The 18,339-nt window shown below is 38.0% G+C and overlaps 3 protein-coding genes across 3 annotated transcripts; 1 reads left to right on the top strand and 2 right to left on the bottom strand.

The window, feature by feature from the left end:
* Positions 1–469: 469 nt before the first annotated feature.
* LOC103437399 (xylan O-acetyltransferase 1) lies at positions 470–5,052 on the bottom strand. Its single transcript, XM_008375869.4, has 5 exons — positions 3,705–5,052; positions 3,443–3,614; positions 2,229–2,428; positions 1,971–2,129; positions 470–1,017 (listed from the first exon to the last, which is right to left on the bottom strand). Exons 1-5 carry the CDS (start codon positions 4,382–4,384, stop codon positions 669–671), a joined length of 1,560 nt encoding a protein of 519 aa, XP_008374091.2. The 5' UTR covers positions 4,385–5,052; the 3' UTR covers positions 470–668.
* Positions 5,053–10,499: 5,447 nt separating this feature from the next.
* LOC103438141 (uncharacterized) lies at positions 10,500–11,108 on the top strand. Its single transcript, XM_008376683.3, has one exon. It carries the CDS (start codon positions 10,500–10,502, stop codon positions 11,106–11,108), a length of 609 nt encoding a protein of 202 aa, XP_008374905.3.
* A 3,082-nt stretch (positions 11,109–14,190) lies between these two features.
* LOC103417799 (gibberellin 2-beta-dioxygenase 3) lies at positions 14,191–16,859 on the bottom strand. The gene is given in 3 exon segments (XM_008355954.4): positions 14,191–14,474; positions 14,477–14,656; positions 15,985–16,859. Coding segments are annotated over 3 exon segments (1,107 nt in total). The 5' UTR covers positions 16,747–16,859; the 3' UTR covers positions 14,191–14,309.
* Positions 16,860–18,339: the final 1,480 nt, after the last annotated feature.

The raw sequence follows: 18,339 nt of genomic DNA, 5'->3' as shown, positions 1-18,339 counted from the left end.
TGCCGCGATAGATAAGCTCTTTTCATCTAACAAGAGTAGATGAGCATGGATGGTAGTACCATCATGGTACAGAGCACACTGAAGATTTGTCGTGAAATATTTGTCTCAAGACGCGAAGGTATGATCTGTTCTTTGCTTTCCGCTCTGGGATAATCATACTTTGTGAAGCATATCGCATTCATCTGCAGCCTGCTAGACATCCTCCCCATGTGTTACCATGAATGCAGATTACAGATAATCCTTGCATGTTTACGGTAGGCATGTGTAAATTGGCGCAATTAATTTCGGAACCTTTTATTATCTTGGTAGAAGGGTGCCATTAGAGGTTCCTGGCACGGATTCAATGACCAAGATCTAATAGTCAAAAGTCTCGATGTATAAAATACTCCAGAGCACAGTAAACTTGTCGGGAATTTAGTCGTCATTTTCAAAACTAGAAGTAAAAATAGGATGAGAAGAGAAAAGGACGTACAGTTTAGCGTTTTCTTTATTTTTCTTTCGATTATTAATTTTTCAATTCAGGTGGGGGGAGGGGGTAGAAAAGAGTCCCTTTTCAGCCTAAGCAAATTTTGTGAGACATTGGCCAAAAATTAGCATCCTCACTCAGCTGTCACCGTAGTCATATTGGCTGAATAAAAGAACCAAAAAATAAAAAAAGTTCCTATCTGTCAAGAGCGGGAGATGATACGTGTGTACAGGAACTCGTTCCATGTGTCGGGCAACCCGGGGAGGCACCAATGGATGCAGTCTGCATAAGTGGCCGGGTCGGCTTGCTGCTCCGGCGTCAACAACTTGCCTTGCCTGATGGTGTGCACTGAGGTATGTGCATCTTTGCGGAACTCGGAGAGGGTTGTGATGTTGAGGAAGTGGACAGGCACTTTCATTGATTTAGTTATGTTGCTTGAAATCACAAAGAGCCTGCGGTCCGTGCCCACATGCACTGGAGTTGTCGTGTTCAAAATTGGTGTGGTTTCTTTTGCACATTTTATGCCATCGGGGTTGTTCCAATCCAAGCTCCTATTACATCACAGAGGTTATTAGGGTTAGAAAAAAAGTAATAAACTCCGTCAAATATGTTCGCCAAATGATGTATCAGTACAAAGAAGTTTTGATAAGGTGTCGAATTAGGGTAGTTCTCACGTTGAGTAAAACAAATATGTGGTTACATATTTTTGTGAGATAAGGATAATGTACTCTAGATTCATACCCAACATTTTCTCGTCTCTGTACATGTGCACATACTGCCACGTCATTTGGAAATATTTAGTGGTTAACCAACCAAATATTGGGGTCAAATGAAACTTTGGTGTTCACTTTCATAGACCCACAATCAACCACCCACAAGCTAACGCTCACCTAAGGTGTATTATTGTATTCTATGTTTCACTTTCACACACTATACAACCGAAAAATCAAAAAACATGTATTATTGTTAGGGAGATAGATTCAATTTTGAGTGCAAAAAAACAGGTGCAAGAAAGCATGCACTTGGCTTTAGCTGATTTACGGCTCGTTTAACAATGTTTTTAAAATAACTGAAAAAGTTTTTAGAGAAAATATTTCTAAGTTCTAAAAGCACTAAACACCAATTATGTGCTTATTGTAGAAAATATTTCAAGTGTTTTTCCATGATTTGATTTTATTTTTACTAAAGATTGGTTCGAAAAACATTTTCACAAAAAACGTTTTTAGCTATTTTAAAAGCAGTTTTAAATGAGCACTTAACCTACGTATACACCAAACTAAGATTCTTTAGTATGCATGGGGTGATGCATACTTCCAATTATTTTTTGAGATTATTTTAGTAGTTAGACAATGACTTTAATTATATAAATTTCTTGTAATTGCTGAGAATTCGTCATTATTATTTATGCTTTTGTTTTACGTTGTCTTTTTATGCAAAATTTTCCAAGACCGTTTCCACATTTTGAAGCAAAAGAAAAGAAAAATAAAATGGGTGAGAAAATTACTTGATGTGAAGTGGAGACATGCTGCTGAAGAAGACGGTGGTCCGATTGGGATCAATGTTCTTGTCCACCCACTTAGCCCACGTCCTTATAACACTCCGGTACGCCGACGGCCGGTCCATCTCATCGTACTCCGTCGCCCCTTGATCGAACGATCCTCGTCTTTTCAATCGAAGCAACGAATAAAACCAAATTAATTTCTTGAAATTGCTATGAAATCAAACTTTAATTTTTGTGAGCATGTTTAAGTGGGGTACTTACAGAACTTTCATTTTGGAAGTGTTCATCCACCAAATGTATGTGTTGAAAATTAGATAGTCGACGCCCTTCCAATTTTCACCATGCTTTTTAATTGATTTGGGCATTATTATTCGATTCAATATGCTGTGCATGTTTGGATCATCTGAATTTGATTCCACCAGAAATGGCGCCCAATAAAACTCCACCGTTGCATTATAATCCTGAAACCACATAAATAAAATCATAAGCCAATTTCCAAAATATGTAAGTATTAGTTCAGTGGTTGAGAACGAATTTCATGTTCATATTTTATATGGCATGTTCTGAGTTCAATTCCTGGTCTTAATGAATCACACAATGATGGCGGGAGAAGCTGAAATGTCTCTGAGTTTTCCTGACCATCAGAATGGTGAACTGTAGTGACAAAACCACCAACTTTTTTTCTATTAAAAAATATATATATAAAAAAGCGTAAAATATGCGTATGCCAATATAGGTTTCATACTTTTGTAAGAAGTGTCACATATATGGGTCATGGATGACGTCATCAACAACCTACCCACACTTTTTTAGTATATTTATTTTATTTTTATTTTCTTGGGACCAACTTTTCATTAATTTTCGGAGCATTTTTGCTCAACATTATTTAGGCCTGGTTTGGTACTGAGGTGATTTTGAAAAAAAAATTGGTATAAAAAAAAGCTGGGAGCTTTTTTGTGTTTGGTAAACATTCAGCTTCAGCTTTTTTTCACAGTTTTTGGTGAAAAAAAAGCCAAAAACAAGAAGCTGCTAAACTGAACTTTGAAAAACCAGCTTTTTTTTCACATCTGTTTTACATAAAAGTTTACCAAACACTATAATATTGCCTTTTTTTTTTTCAAAAGCATTTTTACAAAAAAGTTTACCAAACACTCTACAGCTTTATTTCACGGCCGCTTATTCTCACAGTACAGCGGAAACAGTTTTTTTTCAAAACACGGTAATACCAAACTAGCCCTTAATATGGTGTATGTTCACCATCCTAGTTATCATCATTAGATGAGTTTGAATATCGAAATTCGTGTAGTGAATAAGCACAAATCTCAATATTCAAACTTATCTAACGATGATAAATCGGGTGATGAGCAAAATTGCACTCTTAATTTTCATCATAGCCCGTGCATGCAGAAATCATTTTTCTACTAAAAAAATAGAAACTGAGAAAAGGTAAAGAAGAAAAACGAATACATGCACACCTCAACTCTGAAAACAGAGAGGGAGCCATTCTTCACCAAGCTCTTCCTGCCCGGAGGAACAACAGACTGAGCAAAACAAATCATGGATTCCCACTGGTTTCGATTCAGTGAATCTCCAACAAACATCAGCCTCTTGTTCCTCAATTTCTCCAGCAACAATCTCGCATTAAACCTAATCACAACGATCACGCACTAATCGAAACCGTAATTAAACAAAAAAACCAGAAATTAAAACTAATAGTTGACAATTAAAGATTCATACTTTGGGAGATTACAGCCTTTGGGCTGCCATCTCCAATGCTGGTACAGAGAATCCTTCCTTCCATTCCTCATGCAAGTCACTTGCTCCGTAAGAAACTCACATTCTTCTTCTTTGTATAAAGGATGAGTCACCGGATCGAAAACCCAATCTCCGTTGAACAAGTCGCAATCTTCCGGCGGCAGTTCAACCTCCTCCTCTTCCTCTTCTTCCTGAGCAGAACCCAACAATTCAATCTTCTGATCGTCGTGTTGTTCGACGATGGATTTCAGATCAACCGGCTCTTGGGTTTCATCCGAGTTGTTGTTCTCCAACTGGATTTCTTCCGAATTATGATTCTCCAACTGGGTTTCCTCAGAGTTGTGATTCTCCAAATGGGTTTCTGCCAATTGGGTTCTCGAGCTCAGAGACACTCTGTTTTGGGTTTCATGAACAGAGTCGGTCTGTTTCGTTTCTTGAACCGGGTCGCTCTGTTTCGACGACTGTCGTTCTTCCTGTAGCTCTTGAGTTTTGTGGCTCGAGAATGGAAACTCGGCGATGGACTTCACGTCCTCATTGTACATGAACACCCCGAAGAGGAAGACCGAAGAGACAACGACGAAGATGGAGAGGTGGTTGTTCTTGCGTACCTTCATTGCCGCAGATTCGGATAGAGAGAGAGTTTTTCTGCGAGGTAGCTGCATGAGATAGAGAGATGGAGTGGGAGAGAGGGAGGAGGAAGAAGGAAAATATAAGAAAAGTGAAAGATATGAAGGTGTAGATTAAGAGAGAATTAAGGGAGTTTTAGTAGGATTATTGGATTGTGAGATTTGTTTAATTAGGTGTTTGGTGAAATGTGTTTGTCTTCAAGAAATGGTTTTTGGCCTTTTGGTGGAGGGACAATTGTCTCTCTTGCTTATTTCTTTTCTATTTAAAAAAAAATCTAATTAATTCCCTTCAACTTGGCTTCATAGAGAGAGAGAGAGAGAGAGAGAGAGAGAGAGAGAGAGAGAGAGAGAGAAGTAATCTCAAAGCTTCTGGCAAGTTGGTCCCAATCTGCAGGTGAATGAGGATGATTTGCAGGCTGTGGTGGTGATGTGGATGTAATCTCAAAGCTTCTGGCAAGTTGGTCCCAATCTGCAGGTGAATGAGGATGATTTGCAGGCTGTGGTGGTGATGTGGAACTCAACTCCATGGCAGATAATCTGTTTTTGTTTACAGATTTTGATGGGGAAGCTTCAACTTTCACACAGTTGTTTGGAGGTCCCCCTGAGCTCTATAATTTTCTAGAGTCAAAGGGCTAATATAGTGATTTAATCTCATTACCTATAATTTTCACTTTCACTTTCACTTTTCACTAAATAATGTCCATGTGGTATTTTTATGTTTGAGATAATGCTTGAACTTCATTCATGAGTTTGAACTTTGGTCATAATGTGCTTTTGGCTTTTCAGATTAGATTGGGATGTTAGGGAGATTAAATTTTTATATCGTATTTTGTAGATCACATGATGCAACAATTGATGGTTGAATTCCTTCTTTAATGATTTAAAAAATGAATTTAATTATCAACTGTCGTATCATAAAGTCTACAAAATACGATTCAAGCAGATAGTCTCTCTATCATCATCCTTATTAAATTTATATATGCATGCTACTCATGTATGGAACAAGTTGAATACATATGTATGTTATAAATAAAGCAATATTTGTTTAGGAAAATAGGTAATATTAGTTTGGTGATTATAAAGAGAAAATATTATTTTATGCAACAAATATAACCAATTTCTCATAATAATATAAATGTGGGTCTTAAATAATTATGTCATGGATAAGGAAGTAGAGTGTATAGGAGACCATTGTAAGCCTTAATCAAATAAAACATTTGCTAATGAACAAACTAATTAAACTAACATTATACTTCCAACTCTAATACCAAATGTTGGTTTTTTATTGTTTGGAGTCTAAAACTAATAGGGGCCAACCAAAAAATAATGATGATTATAAGAATCAAGAGATTTTTCAGTGAGACTAGAACACGATACGATTTATCAACGCTTAATCCAATAATTAACTTCCATGTCATTTAGTTTACAAAGTTTTGTTTATAAATTTGATCTCTCTAGCATTAACTTATTATATAAGTAGAGAGAAGTTTTTTTTTTTTTCAAGTATCCCTCCACAACTTGTATAATGACATATGACATCCGTGTTCTTGACATATTGAAAAATCTAGTAACCATCATTATTCTCAAAGTTATCCAATCATTTTTATTAAAAAAAAGGTTTACCTAATCATATATCATGTCAATATAATATTGAGTTACATGAAAATTTTCGCATGGTCTTGTTTCTTTCTATCATTTGATTTTATTTTGAATTTTTCAATATGAATGTTAAAAATAAACATTAGTATGTAAGAGGAGCAAAAAGGTGTGAGGAAACCATTTACCTTATATTAATTACGATTAGTCGTGAAGGTGTAGTAGAGTGATTCTAACGGTTGATATTTGTGGAGCCAGCAATTAAAATCAATCAACCTGTGTGTGTCTTCGCATAACATCCAACAGTCATGATCAATTAAAACACATGCGTGTTTCAATAAAACATCAACGACCATAATCAGACAATGCGTGTGCTCGATTAGCCCTAGCATTGCAATAAGCCCTAGAATTTCAATTAAAATTCACCCCTCAATCTAGCAATTAGCATGCATGTGACGTATCTTTGTCTCCAACAAGGAAGCTTCAACTGCCCAAGCGTATATTTGATGCATTATTAAGGTCAAGCCTCTTTCATAATGATGTGTTTTAGATGAACAAATCCAAATTATTGGTGCCTTTATGTTTGAGAAAAGTGAAGTCTAAGGAACGCTTTTTCGTGGTGTAGTGAGTATACCAACATTCTCCTTCCTTCTCTCTGCTCTTCCTGTTTGAGTGTGCACTTCCGCTGCGTGCGTTGATGGTGGGATAGCTTGCTTGTTTTCCAAGTCAAGCCAAGCCAACTGCTGCAGCAAAACCACTCCAACACAGACGTTTTACAGCTATGTCAATTCATAAAAATAGAAAATAAATATAAAAAACAAAAACAAAAAGCATGTCATTTATTATAAAGATGAGTAATGCTAAGAAGATTAAATTTGTAGATAAAATTTTTTGAAAACTAAAAGACATGAAAGTTGATGATTGATTTATTACTTAAGCGTTGATAAACGTGCTCAACCATATTGGTGACACATCATTTAGTTTGCAAATTTAGTCTCTCTAGCATTACCCTATAAAAAGAGAGAGAGAGAAAAAAAAAACAATTACATGGAAAGAAATTGGTATTTTTGTATGTAAGATGTGATAACATAGCTAACAAATCATTTACTATGGTCGATGATCGTGGTAGATTGCAATTCACCCACCATAGTCATTATGCCTGTAGTGTATTTGAACATGATAAAAAGTTGCAAGTTATACCACAGGAGAGTCTATCATCAAACAATTTACTATTATCTAAAATATGAGGAGGACAAAGTATACATAAATATATTTGGAATAAAAAAAAAGATTTGGCCTCGTTTAAAAGTGCTACTCTATAAAGCATTATCAATCAATAAAATAGCGTTTTTTGTCGCAGCACTTGTTCAATAGTACTTTTACAAAGCAATTTATTGTTTGCCGAGCAACCAAATATGTGCTTTTACGCCTTACAAATATACTGTTTAATACCAAGTACTGTTTGGCTACCAAATAGAAAGAGCGATTACACCATCCTAGACAAGTTCAATCCTACCTGTTGATGCCCTATCTAATGGCATGAAATCATAACAAATAACATCACAAAAAGCCAACACGTGGCAAAATAAAAAATAAAACAAATGAAAATTTGATCTCTCATCTGCCCCTAAACCTAGAAGAAGCAAGAAGCCCAGACCCAGAAAAAGAGAGAAAAGAACCCAGAAGCTCCTGTGTCTCTCTCTAGCAAGAAGCAAGCCATAGTTGATGGCTGTCAAGATACGATATCAGGTATGTCATTGATCCTGACAACTCTTATCTTTTGATGACAGGTATGTCACTCCTTTTACAAACTGTTGTTAAGCTTGTTAAGCTAGCTATTTTCTTCTCCTGTCGCCTCTCGTACATAGATATCATGACTTGATAGAATCCAAGCGTTAGATAAAACATGAAATTCTGAAAAATGATTAGGTTCTTCTTTCTGTGAAAAAATGGGTTGGGTTTTAATTAACAACATTGCGAATGCCCGACTTGGGACACCATTAATTAGAAGTTAGAACTTAGAACCCATGAATAATATATATTAAGAACTTTAATTAATTATTTGTTTTTTGTCATACTATTACCAACTATTTATCAACTAATACTCACATAATAATCACTTAGTACTACAATATAATGATATTTGTCTTCACTTGTAAGTGTGAGGTCTTAGATTCGATTTTCACCAAAGACGAATTTGAACCACATTATGCTAGCTTATTGTGAGGCTAAACTCACCCCTCCTCCTTAGTGTAGAGAATATCATTTGTTAAAAAAAAAAACTACTCATATAACATAATTATGTTTTGAGTACAAGTATTTATAATTAGGGATACTTTTGATGCGATCCATAGCTATCAATATTATTTGATTGAAACCTTGTCTATTTTTAGTTTTTTATCGAAGTCCCTGACATTAATGTAATAATGTAAATTACTATAATTTTTAAATTAAAAATTGAAATGTGTATTTGTTTATATTAATGAGATTTTAAATAAAAGTCATAATTTGTGGGATTAAAAATAACAAAATATAAAATATACTCTCTATTATATTGTGTGTATATGCATACATACATACATATATATATATATATATATATATATATGTGTGTGTGTGTGTGTGTGGAGCCAAAAATAATCACAAGGCGACACATGGATTTTTGGGTGAAGATGACAAATTTACCCTTGAGGCATACCGGGTTTCCTACACGTGAGCAGTGGAGAATCATCCATCAACCAAATCAGGAATACCTAAAATAGGTAACAAGTTCAAATTTGTCTCATCCATTCTCATTCCATAACCTCCCAAAACATTTCTTTTATTATGATAATTAGTCAATTAATATATTTATACCTAATTAATATATTAATCGCTAAATTGAATCACCAAGGCCACACTCCCTTATAAAAAGCCCTATTCTCTTCTCCAAAAGACACTTCTCATTCACTTGCTAAAATTTTCCAAAATTCTCAAACACTTTCTCTCTAAATTCTAACTTTGGCATCGGAGGTTCTTTGGCCAAAACTCCCCCTCATTCATTGTGGGCGCATGAGGCTCTTGGCCTTGACCTAAGGTGTAAATTGTTTTGTAAGTGCAATCTTGTCCAAGATCAAGGAGGAAGAAATTTGCATCCACAAATTAGTGCTTTCATTGAGAGTTGAAATTCATACTCGTAGAAAACTCTCGCATAAAAAAGTTTTTTCTCTATATTTTAGTCTATTTGAATATTTTTCATACGTTCTTATTAATTTTTTATTAGCAAAGGTTCTTTGATAAAACGTATAAGAAAAATATAATGGCTAGAAATTTAGAAAATTCCATAAGTGAAAATTCCAATACTCAAGAAATGGGATCGCGGAGATCCATGAGGCAAAATTTGGTCGTAAGTAGAGTGGCATTACCACTACAAGGTTCCACCATGGCCCAAGCCATGCCATCCAAGCTTGCACGTGCCCAAGCCCCGCATTCGCATGCACCACGCATTGAGCAACCTGCTCCCGCGACCCAGCCTGCTCCTGTAGCCCAACCTGCTCCCGCGACCTAGCCTGCTCCTGTGATCCAGCCTGCTCCTGCGGCCCAACCTTCTCCCACCGAGCAGCCTATTCTCGTGGCCCAGCCTACTTCCGCGGCCCAACTTACTTCCTCCAGGTAGCCCACTTCCTTTGCCTAGCCTACTTCCGCAGCCCAAGACTATCTCAACCATCTGGACCTACCATCAAGCTGGGGGCATTTTCACCACATTTCTTTGCGGATTTGACATTTCCAAACTCAAATCTTACACCCGGAGTCTACCACACTTCCACTGCTCAAGGAGGCATATTCCTTCAAAGCTCTTCCAATCTAAATGGCGAACAACACTTGTCTCGACAAGTCATAGAGTTGACGAGCGCCCTTGCACAACAGACAACCTTGGTGAATCAACTCTTGCAACGCACCGAGATCCAACATGCCTCGAACGAGGTGTCCTGAAGTAGGACAAGGACAGATGAACATCTCCACCAACGTCCCGACAAAAAACCCTTTAACCAGCCACGTTCCAAGCATTCTGGCAGTTTACGCTCTCGCCTAGGTCATTGGGATAGCGTATACTTTCGTCTTAGCGCGCGGAGGAGCGTGCATTCCCAATCAAGCCCACGGACGAGCATACGTTCACAGTTGAGGTCACATTTCGATTATCAACATGGATAACCTTCCAGGCGAAATGTTCATTCATAACTAGGCTCGCAAGGAGCATTCTCTACCTTACATCGGAGTAGGCAGCACGGCAGACGGAGAGAAACAGTCACTCAATCCGACTCAAGTTCAACCGACAGCCTGCAAACGGTCCGTTCGCCTGCCAAGTACATGCCACATGCACCGCAGCCGCGACATGAACGAGTTGAGCATAGAGAAGAGCAGCCTAGACCCATAGGTCACGATTGGATGCAGCTGAAAGTTCCACTGCCCCAGCAGAGGCAAATTAAAGAAGAAGTTGAGAGACTCATACCAAGGCTACTGACGATTGCATAATTTCCAACATAACAAGGCTACTGACGATGCACTTCGACAAGACATGACCAACATAAGCATGTCACCATTCACGAATGAGATCAAGCGGACATATCCACCTCGCGAGTTCACTATGCCTCACTTCATTCTGTACAAGGGAGATGAAGATCCAGATCGACATCTCAAGCACTACCGCAGTACCATGATCCTCTATAGGAACAACGATGCGCTTATGTGCAAAATTTTTGCCGCAACTCTACAAGGCGAGGCACAAGACTGGTTTCACACTGTGCCGCCGCAGTTGATCCAGAGTTTCAACGAACTTTCCTTTGTTTTCACTAAGGATTATTCGTCTAACCGCTCAATCAAAAGGACATCCGACCATCTCTTCAGCATCGTAAAAGACCCTTGGGAGACAATTCGCGACTATGTCAAAAGATTCAAAGCGGAGAAGGCTAAGATTGTTGGTTGTAACGAAGACAAAGCAACGACAGCATTCAGAAATGGACTTCCCGCCGAACATCCTTTATTCGGAAAACTGATCATAGGAGAAGAACTGACCCTAGCAGCTTTGTATGCTTTGGCAGAAAAACATGCATTATGGGACAAGGCCAAGCAGTCTAACAAGAACGAGTCGGAAAAGAAACACATGGAACATTCCCCAACTAGATAAGGCTCATCGCCTAAAACATTCACCAAATTCACAGTTCTAATCGGCCAAATTCTCCGCAAGCTCAAGAACGAACCTTGGTTCGAACTGCTGCCACTTATGAAAGGCGATCTTACCAGGCTGGATCATACAAAATATTGCGCATTCCATCAAAGACCAGGCCACACTACCAACGGCTGCCTGAAGTGGAAGCAGTATCTTGAGAAGCTGACAAATGAGGGCCGATGTGACGAATATCTTAACAAGTCAACAAAACTGCCTACACAAACATGGGAAGTCTCCATCACCCCCTAAACCTCGTTTGGGTTTTTTCCAAATAAGTTTGAAGTCTCAAGTAGTTTGACGAACAAGGCTTCACAAGCCGAAGATTATCTAGTTTGTTATACAATTTCTGCCTTCCAGCATAGTTGATTTATTTCTTTATTCTCAATGAAGATTCAAGAAGTTATTCACAAGCATGGCTCAACTGTTGTCCACAACGACTGCTAAAAATCCATACGAGTTTACTCTCCAGTGCGAGAGGATAAATTAATTGCTCTCTAGTGCGAGAGGGTAAACAAATTCCCCGACACCCAAAAGGGTCTGCTCTCCAGTGCGAGAGGATAAACTAATTGTTCTCCAATGCGAAAGGGTAAACTAATTCCCCGACACCCATATGAGTTTGCTCTCCAGTGCGAGAGGATAAACTAATTGCTCTCCAGCGCGATAAGGTAAACTAATTGCTCTCCAGCGCGATAGGGTAAATTAATTGCTCTCCAATGCGAAAGGGTAAACTAATTCCCCAACACCCATCTGGGTAAGCTCTCCAACGCGAGAATGCCACATAACTTAAAAGATCGAATGCTTGAAGATCAACTAGGCATCAAATGGTCAGGGGCAGCAGCCACTTTTGCATTTAACAATTCACTCATCTGACACTTCATCTTCAGCAGCTCCGATCTTGGCAGCTTTATCCTTGATTGCTTCATCTACATCAGTTGAGAAATCAAACTCAAGCAGTTTCCTCATTTTGGCTAGCAGCCTAGACATGGTAGTCTAAACCATTGCCCATGCCACGCTACTTCCTCGGCCCATGTCGAGCTAATCTTTGGCTTCAATCAAGCCGAACAGCACAAGCAATAGCCCATGCCATGACAAGCTGACTCCTGGCCCCTGCCAGCCGACGTGCCGCACCACCCCGGCGGCTGCCCCATGGTAGTACCTCCTAAGAAGAAGACAAGGAGAATTAAGTTTTCCTTACATCGGTGCGGCGCAGAGAAGATAAAGAAAGCAACGAAAGATGGTCCTTTGCATGGACAAGATGTAGAAGATTGCTAGAGGAGGGGGAACAAATATCCTTTAAGCTCTCTCTTTCTCTCTCTTGTAGGGTAGAATAAATCGCTCTCCAAATTTGATTTAACAACCCACTTAAGGTGGACTTAAATAGGCTTTGAGAGAAATTTATTTCCCTTTCCTAGAAGGATCTAATTTCATATTAAAAAGGGAATCTACATCAAAAAAGGAAGCAGTCATAAGTTTCCTAGAGCAAGAAGATCTCTACACATGTTGCCCTTTCCTATGAGCAGCCCAGTAGGTGTGGGGGTATTTGTGGAGCCAAAAATAATCACAAGGCGACACGTGGATTTTTGGTTGAAGATGACAAATTTACCCTTGAGGCATACCAGGTTTCCTACACGCGAGCAATGGAGAATCATCCATCAACCAAATCAGAAGTACCTAAAATAGGCAACAAGTTCAAATTTGTCTCATCCATCCTCATTCCATAACCTCCCAAAACATTTCTTTTATTATGATAATTAGCCAATTAATATATTTATACCTACTTAATATATTAATTGCTAAATTGAATCACCAAGGCCACACTCCCCTATAAAAGCCCTATTCTCTTCTCCAAAAGACACTTCTCATTCACTTGCTAAGATTCTCCAAAATTCTCAAACATTTTCTCTCTAAATTCTAACTTTGGCATCGGAGGTTCTTCGGCCAAAGCCCCCCCCATTCATCGTGGGCGCGTGAGGCTCTTAGCCTTGACCTAAGGTGTAAATTATTTTGTATGTGCAATCTTGTCCAAGATCAAGGAGGAAGAAATTTGCATCCACAATAGGTACATTCATCAAATTAACAAAAAAAAAAAAATTATTGTACCAAAACATGGGTATTCTTCAAAAACCACATGAAAAAAAAGATATTAGTCTTTAGTAAATTTCTTCAATTAAACTTGACATGGATACATTCTCAAATCAACAAAAAAGAATGTGCCCATATAATTTAAAAAAATGGATTAAAAAAATTTGAATGGATTTTATATTGAAAAATTGGGTACATTTATAATAAAAAGGGGAAGTAATGTTATTCATACCATGTTTTTGTATCACATTTTCATACCACCTTAGGTGACATTTGATATGGATAACCACATCATTTGAATTAATCAGATTTTTAAATTTAGTTCATTATTTAATAAACTAACTAGCATTTGCCTGCACACTTTGTGTGTATAAACATATTTTTTTTTAAATGAGAAGGAGAGAGGGAGAGAGAGAGAGAACGTGAAGGAGTGGGAGGTTTTTGTTTTCGGTTTTCGGTTTTTTTTTGTTTTGTTTTTTTTATATAAATATTGGAGGTATTTTAACATCATATATAAGTGATGCTTCAATAAAAAAAAATTTGGACCTATTTCATTACATTATTGCCCATCATTTTTTTTTGTGATAGAAGACTAATTTATTTTTTCACTCTCTTTTGGTTGACAAAGAAAGTTTTATTAATTAGTAGAGATAATTAAAAAATAATAATTAATTAAATGATGATTGTGGTATACGAAGAGTCTTTCTCCTTCATTTCCTTGAGTTTTGCAAATTTTTCAAATGATGTGGCTATCCATATCACATTAGATGCCACCTAAGTGGTATAGAAATGTGGTATAAAAACACGGTATGAATAGCATTACTCTTATATATATCATTTCAATCTTCTCATATTCCATCAAAAGCTGTTGAGTAGTATGTAATTACTTTTGGACCGTTGGTGCATGTGAGATCTAAAAATTTAATCAGAAAAGTAAATGACAAGGTATTAACATCTCTAATTTAAAAGATATAGATTTAAGCTTCAATGAGTTACCAAATGAAAAACAGCTGAGTTTATCCCAGAAATAAAAAACAAAAAACAACAACATGCTGCATTTCTAGCTATGAAATTAAATTAAAATTGTTTCTTGATACGATATCTGTCCAGTGGATCTTTGAAAAATAGGCGTTCATGATACACTCTCCAAGCATAGTCTTCGAGACAAAATGACTTAAAGAACCTTCCTGCTTCTCTTTCGCCACCCCCACATCTACCGTCGATTTGATATCCTGCATATCATTATCATCATCTCTGTCATTTCCATCAATGGCTGCAATTTGAAGAAGAGGAGACAATGTACTGTCCATGGGAAGAGTCACCAACAGCGACATTGATATGCAGCGACCTGATGGCTTGGAGTCGTTTCCCAAACATGCCACTGGCCTTCCTCTCACTTTCTTCAACTTCCCATTACTCCATACCTGCACAGTGGCGAAGCCACGTGAGGGCGAGGAGTGGCGGCCGCCACTCCCCTCGTCGGAAAACACCACTGGAGAGCTGGGTTCAGCCCCTCCCCTCATCGGCAAACTGACTGGTGCAGCCCTCTGTTTCCGATGTTCTGTTTCTGCTGCGCGCAGCAGCAGCAACAAAATTTTATTTTTTTTAAAACATCCAGGCCAAAACGACATAGTTTTGGTCCTGGTAAAAAAAAGTTAAAATTTTTAAAATAAACGCCACATGCATGTCCCCGTGTCCCCACTTCCCTCAAACCCTTCAACCTCTCTCATTCACCAATCAAAGAGAGAGAGAGAGAGCAGCTTTGCTCCCAGTAGCCAACGCCCACTCCCAGCCCAACGGAATGGAAAAGTTAGGAAGGTTGATCTTGATTCCCGTTGGCTTTTTGCAGCCATCACACCAGTCACTATTCATCTGAGCCGCGACTTCCAGCTTCAATCAAAGGTAAATTTTTTATTTCCTAAATTTATAATCCTTAACCCTAATTAATTATTTAATACGAATTTTGTTAATTGGTATAGAATCATATGATAATGCACTAATATGGTTATTGGTTATTGCTTATTGATATGACTCTACGATTATTGATATGAAAATATTTTTTAGGGTGAAAAAAAATTTGAATTCTTGATTATTAGTTGAATTGAATTTTTATTTATCAAATAATTTGTATGTGTATTGGTATTGATTAATTGAATTGTTAGGTTGGATTAGTTATTATGCATACTATAGTATAGTTTACTCTAGGATTAAGAGTTTAAGATATTTTTTTTCTTTCCATTTTACAGTTACGTAATTGAATGATACTATAAGAAACAATGCTTAAATCATCATTCAAACATTTCGGGTAGTCCTTCTCCTTCAAATATTCCGAGTAGTCCTCTTCCTCCTTCAAATATTCCAAGAAGTCCTCATTCGAATATTCCGAGTAGATCACAACAAAGTGATGCCACTAAATTAGATGAAATATTGGTTAATCTTCCTGCAGACCCTGCATATAGACTTCGAATGCTTGATTATCCACATAATTATCATGAAACAATTCGTAGACACTATCACCATTTTTCTTTAACCTTGCACTCTTTTAAGTTCGCCCCTCCCCCCGAGAAATCCTGGCTTCGCCACTGCTGCACATATATAATATTCCCATTTTAATAAATATATGGTTAGGAACTGGAACATCCGCTTTAGACACACATTTTGAAACACATTTTGTAGGATCCACTTTGTAATGTATTTCGACTAAGGCTGTTGTCTCTTACAGTAATATTTGGAGTTTTAAAACAAAACTTACTTGAGCAATGTCACCAATGGTAACCATGATTGAATCCACCTGCGGTAACACCGAGAGCCAACCGGAATCCGCCAGCAAGGAGTACGTCTGACTACTTCGGATTTGGTACTGTAACCCGACTACATACGGGTAAAACCGACCCGCCGTCTGCGACTTCTTATCTGGTAAGCCCTCAGAGATCCACATCATGGTAGAAAACCGGGTCGGGTCATCTTTCCCTAGTGGGTTCTGAAACCCTAATGAGCTACAAAGCAGCTCGATGACCTCCAGCCCCACTTTCTCCAAAGCACGAGTGAACTCGCGCAAAGAAGTTAAGGACAACTCGGTCGACTCGGTGGAACACGACGAGTCCAAACAGAACGACTGACCGAGTCCGTCTCCGTTATCCTCGTCGTCGTCTTCAAATCCTAAAGGCCAGCTCTTGGGGACGGATGTTTGTTTTTGAGGTGTAGGAAGGTCGAACAGAGAGAGCGCTTCCGACTCTGCCTAGTTGGCGAGTTGGGATGGGATAGGGTGGTTGGTGAGCTGGAAGAACCCGAGTTGGGAAGCGCAGGAGAGGAGGGTCGGGTTGGCTTGGACGTCGGAGAAAGAGATCGATTGTGGACACGTCTTGGGAGGTGAGCGGCGTGTGGGAAGGGACGAGAGAGTAGGAGGAAGACGGTGGAGGAGCCTCGAGAGGGCATCTGCTGTCGCGGCATCTGAGGTGGACAAGAGGTTGTTGGAGGGTGTTGGGGGTGGTGCTGAGGTGGCGCCGCCGTGCATGGTGGCAGTGGTAGCTGCTGCTGTTGCTTGTGTGTTGAGAGGATGTGTCTTTTGATGTTTGAAAAGGCTGACTTCTTGTAGGGCAGCATTATCATGTGGTGCCTCTCTCGATTTTATAAGGAGAGGATTGTCTACCCTCCTTGTTCCTGTGCCCTCTTATACCTTTCTGTTTGTGTGGTCACGATTAAGTCATGTCAACATTTTATATTATTATTTATTTGTATCTTATTATCTCTATAAAAAAAACAATATAAAATGTTGACGTGGCTTAACCGTAACCACACAAAACAGGAGGGCACGGGATGACACTGGAACAAGGAGGGCAGATAATCCTTGTCCATTTTATAAACATGCATCAACATTTTATATTATTATTTATTTTTATCTTATTATCTCTATAAAAAAATAATATAAAATGTTGACGTGGCTTAACCGTGACCACACAAAAAAGAGGGCACGGAAGGACACGGGAACAAGGAGGGCAGACAATCCTTGTCCATTTTATAAACATGCATCTATACACGTGGCAGTGGGAGACCAAATAAAATGGATGTAATTAAATTGTTAATTAGATACCAATTATGCAAAAATAAGAAATGAGAATTACAAATTCTTGTATGGTAAATTATGTTGGCTATGGATTGACAAAAGAAAAATATGGCTTGGAAATAGGTTTTGGTTTTGCATGAGATCCATACAAAGAGGCTAGGTTCTTTAATTTATGACTAGATTAAGGAACATTTAGACGCTATTAATGTGCGCTACATTTTTTCAAAAAATTCCCTATCGAATTATTAATTTGGACTACAAATTCAAATAATTTATGTGTATATTCTGTTCAAATTAAAATTGAATAACGTAAAATATTAGGATCTTGAATAACATGCATCGTGATAAACTTTCTTACTTTTAGATACACGGTACAATGTTTGTCCGGCTTTAATTCCATAACAGCATGAGTGTGCTGCTGCATCTGAATACTATATTATCACAAACGATCAATATTCTTTTCATAATTATGCTGGTGTAATGGCAATTTGCTGCCTTGTTGTGAGGGATGTCCCTCTGCTGGTAGTGGCAGGTCGCACACGTCCTGCTATTTAGGTTTTATTTATTCATAAAGTACGAGATTAACTAGTAATTAATCATCTCAAAACCCGTATCCTGTTTCTGAAAACCAAAAAGCTGATCAAATATCTCCTTATACCACCATTTAGCCTAAAAAAACTTAAATAATTAAACAGTTCCCCAAAGCCATATCTCAGATATATGGGAGGTAATGCTTATGCTTGAGTTTTGGTTAAACGGTAAGAATAATGTTATCCACACACATATTTTTATTTCTCATACATTTTTATTAATGTTTTTATTCTTTGATCTTCTTTAATTTATTCGATCGTACGACTGAAAATTCAGAGAAGTGTGTGAGAGGTTAATAATGATGTGTGAATAACAAGTTAACATGTTCACAGAAAATGAACATTGATGTTAAATCCTTTGTTTATGATAGGGGTTTAGGTTATCATGCTTTTTGTCAGCCTCATTAGCCCAACAAGATTATATTGGATCTACAATTTGGCAAAAAAAAAATAG

The sequence above is a fragment of the Malus domestica genome, chromosome 01 (genome assembly GCF_042453785.1).
Source record: "Malus domestica chromosome 01, GDT2T_hap1".
In the NCBI taxonomy this organism is placed as follows: Eukaryota; Viridiplantae; Streptophyta; class Magnoliopsida; order Rosales; family Rosaceae; genus Malus; species Malus domestica.
The sequence above is the reverse complement of the archived record's forward strand: the minus strand, read 5'-3'. Positions and strand labels throughout refer to the sequence as shown.